This window comes from Saccopteryx bilineata, chromosome 8, assembly GCF_036850765.1.
Source record: "Saccopteryx bilineata isolate mSacBil1 chromosome 8, mSacBil1_pri_phased_curated, whole genome shotgun sequence".
NCBI lineage: Eukaryota > Metazoa > Chordata > Mammalia > Chiroptera > Emballonuridae > Saccopteryx > Saccopteryx bilineata.
The window spans coordinates 61,475,388-61,484,878 of NC_089497.1; the positions used below are offsets into that span (position 1 = coordinate 61,475,388).

At 34.8% G+C, this 9,491-nt stretch overlaps 1 protein-coding gene across 3 annotated transcripts in view; it reads left to right on the plus strand.

The window, feature by feature from the left end:
- The window catches only part of FGF12 (fibroblast growth factor 12), a 614,868-nt gene extending 608,806 nt beyond the window's left edge, over positions 1 to 6,062 (plus strand). For all 3 annotated transcript variants that reach the window (XM_066241209.1, XM_066241208.1, XM_066241207.1), the window contains one exon: positions 1,891 to 6,062. In XM_066241209.1, the coding sequence (XP_066097306.1) occupies positions 1,891 to 2,009 (119 nt within the window). In that variant the 3' untranslated portion in view covers positions 2,010 to 6,062. The remainder of the gene's footprint in view (positions 1 to 1,890) is intronic.
- Positions 6,063 to 9,491: the final 3,429 nt, after the last annotated feature.

A 9,491-nucleotide genomic window follows, 5' to 3' on the forward strand; every position in this document is an offset into this window, starting at 1 on the left:
CTGCCCCTATGGGCAGGACTGTTTTTGCATGTCCAGGCTGCATGCCTTGCCCCGCCCCCCCCACCTCCACCCACTCCCATGGGCCGGACTGCATTCTCGCTCTGGGTTGTAAGCCTTGGCTGGTTCCTGGTCTCCACAACCCCTCCCCCTGCAGGGCTTCATTCACATGTCCGAGCTGCAAGTCTTGGCTGCCCCAGCCTCTGCCCAGCCCCTGCAGGTCAGACTGCGTTCATGTGTCCAGGTTGTAAGCCTTGGCTGTCCTAGCCTCTGCCTACCCTCATGGCCCAGGCTACAAGCCGGGGCTGGCTTCCACCCCGCCCCAGCGGGCGAGACTGTGTTCATGCTCTTGGACCACAGCTGTGGCCAGCTCCTGGCTTCTGCTCTGCAGACAGGACCTTGCTCCCACCCACCCTCCTTTGAGCACTCAGCAGTGTGGGGGTGGCGTTGTAGCTTAGACCTCAGCATCCAATACTGTATCCCTGACTGGCTCCCTGCTTCTAAGCGACTCTGCTCTATGTGCTGTGGGAGAGCTTCCATTTGGCTGATGACCTGCTTCCTTTTGCTGGTATTGCTGGTTCCAAAAAAAATATTCACTTTAGATTTGGGGAGTGACTCATACCAGGAGTTAGGGTGGCTGTCACTTAAAGTGTTTCTCCCTGTGCCTCTTAGATTACACTGTCTTCCTGCTGGTTCTTTCAGCTTTCTCTTTCCCCCAGAGCCCTGGGTGAGTGGTTGTGAAAGAGGTTTTCTGTATGGTTCCTTTAAGACAAGTTCTGGGTCTGAGAAATTTGTCTCTTTCTCGCAAACAGTATCCTGGCTTGTTTTGTAACTAAATACTGTTTGTATGCCTCTTCTAGGCTCTGGGTCTGCAGGCTGGGGCTTTGGTCCTGGGGCCCAGGACCCTCCCCTCTCCAGTAAAACCCCACCACCATGTGAGTCCTTCCAGGCCACTACTTGCTCCAGGAGCTAAGCAGCCCTCTCCACGTTTCTGCTTTTCCTACCAGTCTCAGTGTGGCTTCTTCAGTGATCTTTGGTTATAGATTCCTCTTGGTTTAGGCCAAAGTTGGTTTTTCCAGATGAAGGTTCTCAAAATTAAGTTGTAATACTCTTTGGTTCTGGGAGATGGAAGTTGGAACGTCCGCCTACTCCATTGCTATCTTGCCGTCCCCTTTTTTACTTTTTACTGCCTTCTCTCCTGTTATAATTTCTTTTGTAGAATACTCTGAAAATGAACAATAAACATTTTAATTTAGCACAACTGTGTCATATTTTTTTCAGGCAGGTAAGATTATAAGCATGTATACAAGGAATTTTTTTACCCAAACTAAATTGCAGACTAAAGACTAAAAAAGTAAATATATTTTTCTATCCTTTAAATGTTATACCCTTAATGTCTCCTCTAACTCTAGATAAAACTCTTGTTATATAGGTTAGTGGACAGCACAGCCTGAAGCCTTATCTATGAGAGAGCAGAAACCACTCATATGTCTGCAGTTCTGGAATACTTCAGAGGTTGTACTGATAGAACTGGATGAGGACCATGTGTAACTATTAATATATTATCAAGTCAAAACTTGTTTTTACCGTGGGGAGGAGAGCTCGTGATGAGAATTCGGAAGATTATAATATGAAGCACTGGCTGGGTAGCTCAGTTGGTTGAGCATTGTCCCAGTACACCAAGATTGCAGGGAACATACAAGAATCAACAAATGAATGTATAAATACGACGAACAACAAACTGATGTTTTTTTCTCTCTATCCTGACCTCTCTTTCTAGAATTAATAAACATAATTTATTAAAAATATTATAAAATTTCCTTTGAGATGTTTATTGAGACCAAAATAATGTCTACAATTATAATAACTAAATATTGCCATTTTCCTTTCTAGTGTGTATGTACAGAGAGCCATCATTACATGAAATTGGAGAAAAACAAGGGCGTTCAAGGAAGAGTTCTGGAACACCAACCATGAATGGAGGCAAAGTTGTGAATCAAGATTCAACATAGCCGAGAACTCTTCCCTTCGTCCCTTTCTCATCCCTTCCCTTTCTTCCCTCCCCTTTATCCATTTCCTTCCAATAAATCTACCCAAGGAGAGAAAAATAAAATGACAATGCAGGACCTAGTGGCTCCCAAAATCTTCCTTTGTGTAGGACAGGAAAATTGAATCACAGCGTTTCTGTTGCAATGTGGTAGGAAATGTACATGAACAAATATTAACATGTGTATAAGCAAGGGGACAATGAATCAAGACTCCACAAACATTAAACTGTGCAGTTATTAATAGAGGGCTAATTGTAACGAAGACATAACTGTAATAAAAAATGAAATAAAGTTATTACATTAAATAAAAGGGTTCTGGAGAATTGAACTTACAAATTGATGTAATAACCTAAATAGCTTAAACTCCGGGTAATGCTATGCTGAGGGCTTTGTGTTGATTTTGTAGTTCCTTCGGGTTTCTGAAATTGAGGCATACATATATCCTGTTTTCAGGATTTTTTTAAAACCATGATATTGAACATTTATTTATAGATTTTTCTAATGCCTCTAAGATATAAAACAATCATTTAACATCAAGAAAAATTCAAACATTTATTTTTCAAGTTATTTATGATTGTTTTAAGCAAAGGATAGTCTTATGTTGAATCTAATGGTATTAGCAGATCTATTCATTCATAAAATAAGTTTCAGATTATCTTAAGAGAATGTCATATTTTTATCAAAGATATTAATCTAGGATCTCATTTTTTAGTAATCTTGATAATTTTTTTTCTAAGGCTGAATTAACTTTTGGAAATTTTTTGTTATTACCATGCCTTTATGTGTTCTTACTATTTGGTCTGATTTTTAACTTTGTGGACACCTTTGAGAGTATAGGTGCATGTCTAGTTGTCTAAGCGAATTTTTTACCATCCTTTGCAGCAGAATAGAAGGAAGAGGGTTTTTTCATAAGAAAATTCTTCCTAGAAAAATTGGTCAAAGCAAATTGTATCTACCTTTGTAACTTACCAGAATTTTATGTATACAACATTTTCCAAATTCTGCCATGATTTTGGGAGGCATGGCTGTGAAATTTCTAACTTACTATCTTATGAAGCAGGTGGCTTGTTTGTTGTTATATATGCTTGTTATAAGTGACTGTAAGTGTATCTCCTAGAACACAGAAGCGTACTTTAATAGACCAAAATTTTCAGGGGTATAGAGAAACAATATGGAATTACAGCTATGGTTTCAACAGAGTTGTGTAAGCAGCTTAAAGTAGTAAAAAAAAAATTCAAAATACTCAGTGTAAGACTAGGCAAATATAGCTAGGAATACTGAAGTATTAAAAAAATATTAGGGAAGAAATGAACATTATAGAATTGCCACGGAAAAAATAGATCTACTTAGTCCTACAAATCAGGAGTGGTGTAGAGACATCCAAATTAAAACAAAACAAAACAGAATGTTAAAAAATGTATGCAGATTTATGGATATTATCAATGAGAAGACTTAGCATGTTACTTCTCCTTTAACTCTACTGTCCAGCATGTATTGTCTCAAATATGACTCCCTAAAATATATACATTTTGCAGCAGCTCTAGGTTCTCACTTCAATGACCTTGCCACTGGTTGCTGTATTTGTTCAAGGTCACTGTAGTTTCTCTCACTCTACACAATCATTAATCTCCAATAGTGGCACATGTACTTCACCGAGTATTCTATTTATGTTATTAGGTGGTTAGGAGATAACGAAATGGAAGAATTTGCTTAATCAATTGCAAAGAAGGAAAGTTATGCATTTATGCAAGGATTTTGAACACAAATTTGAAAGAACTATCTGTTTAACCAAAATATTGGGAAAGTAACAAATAAAGACATTTAAATTTCAAAAAAAGAAAAAAAGGAATGTTGCTCTCTAGGAAATGAATGCCCTTATAAAAAATATTGGTTGTATTTCTCCTTGTCACTCTTGATTCAACTTGATTATAAACACACTGGTCACTTTCAGGACCAAACAAATCCAAAGCACAAAGCCGTCTTTTCTTTGAAGAAATAAAAAGAGGCATCCACAAAATAGATCACAGGCTCATTTAGCATGAAATGACTTGAACTTTTGTGGGATGGATGCTTGCACACATGCATACACTAATCACAAACTCATCTGGTAACACAATTGACAGGTTCAAAAAGTGTTATTAATTCCACTGATGACTTCATGACAAAATGTACTGAATCCAGTTAAATATTATAAAAATATGATAGAGATACGAATCTCTGACCCAGTTCTTCCCTATCTTCTCAGTGACTGTTTGTCATCTAGAGTCACATTTGTCTCCTTCCTGACAGCAGTTGAGAAGCAGAGTTCTCACTACCCAATCTGTATATATTTTTTCTCTATATAATTTAAGCAAATGTTCACCACAATGAAATGTTTTGGATATTAGCTTTGTCTTAGTTAAAATTAATTTCAGAGAATAAGTTGGAAACCTTCTATTACTTCTGCACATTAACCTGACATAAATTGAGCACAAGTGAACATTTGTTTAACTGCTGCTTATACATAAGCTCATGAAACCCGTAATAGAAAATATCAGTATTCATTGTCTAGGTTTTCAAAAAATTAGCAAATGCAAACATAATTATCTGGTTTCCTCAAAAATTATAAGCCATTTCTCAGGTTTATTTCAAGTAAAACAATTATTTACTTTGATATTCTTTATTACAATTTCTGGGTCTCAATTCATCCATCACTTAATCTTCCATAAGTGCAGAAAGCATTTTCTAAAATTCATTGGGGATATCGCAGGAGAAATATGACTTCTAGCAAAGCTCTGTAATTGGCTATATATATATATATATATATATATATATATATATATACACATGTTAAGACATGTTTATTCTAAGAGACCTTCTTGTAACATAAAAACACAGGGCTTGAGAATGAGGACAAAACTTTTGAGACTCTCATAAAGTACTTTTCTGGCCCATATACATAACTTGATTTTTAAGTTAGAAGTTTGAGGTCTAGAAACAAAATGGTGCTGAAGTTCCACTAGTTAGGTCAGAGACTTTTGTGCTGCAGGGACCTTGAGGACAGCAAGTGAACCTCTTCTTGGTCATAGTAATAGTTTGGGTTTTGAATTTTACATATGAATTTTAAAGCACATTTTTAACCATAATATACTGGCCCCAATAAAGAGACATCAATTTGATGCATATTGTGATGCTTTATGAACATCCTTTAATCCAGATGGCTTTTTAAAATAATTCTTTTACTTAAGAAAATGACAATGTTATAGCTAGGTATTATATATAGATTGGTGGTCCTGTGGTGCCACTAGCAAGAGATGAGAGTATTAAAACAAAATTAACGGATCAAGAATGGCTTAATGTGTACTGAAAACTTTGAAGGTTCTAATTTAGGATGACTGATTTCTTGGAGAAGAAGCATGACAACAACAACAGTAATTTTTTTTAAACATAGACCCAGAAATAGAAAAATTTACTGTTCCACTTTCCTGGGTTAGTCTACATGGCCTTGCTCTGAGAAGGGTTTTCATGAAGTTGCTTCATTTTCATTTGCACAGGGTGAAACACAGTCAAACATAAAAACGCCCCACTTATTTTACTATCATAACTGTCTGAGGTTATTTCTCTGTCATAAATTGTAAATAGCATTTTTTAAAAAAAATCAGAATCACATTTAAAACAGTGGATTGTTCTACAAATATATATGTGTACATATACATATGCTTCTGAAATAAGGATATATTATATAGAGTTTTTATTTGATATGTGGTACTTAGTCATAGGTAATCAAAAATAAAGAGATTTGAATGTAAAAATTTATATATAAATGTATATTTCTAATGGTAGTATAAATTGCCACTTTATAATAAAAGATGAAACAGGTGGGAACAATAAAGCACATTCTCCTTCAGAACTTCAGCGATTCTGAGTCCCCTCTTTGGTCCAGAGGCAACTATTTTTTTAATTCTAAAAAGTTATTTTAAAAACAAATTCCTGAAAGTGATGCCATGACAACTCATAGCAAATTGAAAATTTATGGTTGAGGGCAGGCAAAAGATGCTACCTGCTGATCTATATTTTTCAGAATTTTTTTCTGAAATCCAAATTAAATATTTAAATTCTAAATTAAAGTGAAAATTGGTGATGTGCAGAGATGTCATATTGAGTTTCAGTAACAAACAGAAGCAAAAATATATTTAACACTATGATAATAGCATAAAGTAATGTCATAAAATTGCATTAAAGATTTTATTAGGGAAAAGAATAAGTTGATGCTTCTTTATCTTTGCTCCAAGCACAACCTGAAAAGACAGTGGTGTTCATTTCACTTCAACTTGTTCAAAACTCCAAAATATATTCCCATGAATAGAATTGGTATTAGCTCCATTATAAGGTTAAATGTTACAATCTTAAGAAATTATTGATACTGAAATGTTTAATAAACATGTACAAGAAACTGAACAAATTCATGTTTTGTTTTTGCATTAAAGCACAGATTATTCAAATCATTGCTTTTTGAGATCAGATTTGTAAAATGTTTATACATCACAACCTTCCTGAAGTAAAAAAGCAATTAAAATCTTGAAATGCTCATGCATGTATACAAAATATTTGCACTTTTTCATTTAGAAAATTAAATATAATGTGGTTTTTTTACATTGAATTTCTTTGGGAAGTGTCTCTTCTATTTAAAAAAAATGTGTTTATTCTATAATGTGTCACTGAAAAAGTTCTGTGCCTTACAAAAAATATCAAAAATGGATTTATAGATGGAGAATAAGTAAAAAAATTTTGAACATTGCCGTCAAAAGTAAAAATTACTTTCTAAATATGAAGCTTCTGTGGTAAACTTAACATTACACTTTTTTAGAATTAAGAACTAGAGCACATTCATTTATTCATACTTGACTATATAGAGATTCAATTGAGTTTAGGGATTTTAGGGATCAAAAACTAAATTATAGTCTCAAAAAACTGAAGAAAGACAGAAATGTAAGTAAATAATATAATACTCAAAAGTAAATGTTACAATAGGCATGTTACTAAGATTCTATATACAACTGATAATGCAACAATGAAAGATGAGATTTTACTGTGTAATAAAAGGCAATAAAGAGGCCCCTCAAGTAGAGGAAATAGGTTGAAGAAAAGTTATAAAGACAGAAAAAACACAACTTGCTTAGGAAATACATATGAATGAAACAAAGAAAGGATATTCAGAGGAGGAGGTGAGGAAAAAATCTGAGTTGAGATTACTAAGGAGAAGTTATTCAAGGATATATCGATGCAATTTGTTTTGTCTGAGCCTCTGTATCTGTTAGGGTGCTTCTGGTTGCGAGGGAACAGAATCCATAAACCAAATGGCCTTTGTCTGGAGGTTCACAGCATCATCTCTGAGAATTAATTTGTCCATAGCTGAAAATGAATTTTCAGCTCTGCTACCTCCAGGTATAATACCTTCTCTCTTGAAGCCAGGAATTCTTTTACAAGTTGTAGATACCACATATTTATATCATTTATTTTATTTTATAATCCGCTAGAAAACATCTCAAATCTCCCAATTTGGGCCATCTGTCCGTAATTAAATGAATGGCTGTGGCCATCAATTTGTGAGATGTTGACTAGTTTAAGTCAATCAGGACCTTTTCCTAGACTTGCAGGTGAGATGTACATTTCCAAAGGTACAGGTCTGCATAGATGAGCAGTGAATATTTTAATGAAATTCAGAGTGTTTTATTAAGAAGAAATGGAAATGAATGCTGAGTAGCCAAAACAACAAAAAGCAAATCTCCATATCTGCTAATGAATATAATTTCTATCACAGCTCATTGGATAGTCTAAAAACTGGCAGAGAAATTCAAATGTTGATGAATTAAAGCCGTTAGGGGATACTAACAAAGGCACTGAAAATTCAATTCTCCTAACATTATTAAATGCCTGCTATGTCAAAGACACTGTGTAGGTCACTGAGGAAGCTATGAACAGCTGCAATTTAAACAAAAGTGGTTCATGTGACAATATATTTGGTATTTCCAATGCATTTAGATGACCATCACAGAGAGGACAAGAAAATGAATTTTGGCTATTCTAAATCAGAAGTTCCTATTTTATCTACCTTTTTTTATAACCATAAAAACACTGCTCAAATTAGGTAATTACAAAATGTTTCTTAAAATTTCACCCAAGCAGTCATTCCAGGTTTAAACTCAAGGCTATTTGGGACCTCAAAAACCTGGGAGAGCAAAACAAGCCATTATTGAATCTTCTCTACAAATTATAGCATATGTTTGAACACTTTGAATGGTGTTCAATATATTAATCTCCCAAAGGAGTCTTTTCCATTTGTGGGCAGCATCAGTTTTATAATGTTTTTACTTATATGAAGAAACTTGTTCTGTAGCTTCTAACCATTGTTTCTAATTTCTCTAATTTCATTCCTAGGCTATACAATGTCACTTTAATCTTTCATCTACAAGAAAGTCTTGCAGCTATTTGATGATCACTGTTATTCTTCCTCACTCTTCAAATATTCTTTACTCGTGAAATATTTTGAGATATAATATTTTCAGTTATAATAACTTGGAGTGAACAATACAACATGATGTGTTCTTTTTTTAATTTTTTATTCAATTTCTTGGGGTGACATTGGCCAACAAAATCATATAGGTTTCAGGTACACAACTCTACAATATACACACTCACAAAAGTTCTTAAACTGGTAACATTTCTGAGGCTTTGAGGAACTGAACATGCTTTTTGCTTGTCTTTGTATAGGAATGACAGCTGGGTGGGCATCCAACCCTTAGGTGACATTCTTTTATAAAATTCTTTGTTTTTTTGCAGAAAAAATTAAGTAATATCCATTCTCTAAGTTAAAGCTTTCACCATTATTTTTCTTAGGGACTTAAATGTTATCAGCATTGTCATGTTATTTTTCTAACCCTTTTTGACAAGCTGATCTAGAAGACAATATTAATTACTTAATTACTGTTTTATCCCTTCTATACATACCCCTATACAGTCATATGCTGCTTAAGGATGGGGCTACCTTTTGAGAAATGTGGCATCAGGCAATTTTGTCCTTGTGTGAACATCATAGAGTGCACTTACACAAACTTAGATGGTATAGTCCACCATTGCTTTTATGTGCTACATTTTTATAGGACTGACAGCACAGTAGATAACATCACCACAAACAAACAACAACAACAAAAACCACTGAGTAATTATAGCCTATACCTTGACAGTTGGCATTTCTTTTTGTAATGCAAGTTCCTGACTTAGCTTTGATTGCAGACATCTACTTCAGGGGGCTTTTTGAAATAGATCATTGCCAGCCACAGGACAAGATAAAGGGCCAGGTCAACTGCCCCTACTGAGGCACCTATGTTTTGGAGACATTAATTTCAATAACTGATCATTTGGGTTACTACATATAGTTTATTTTCTCTTTCAACACTTTAAATTCCC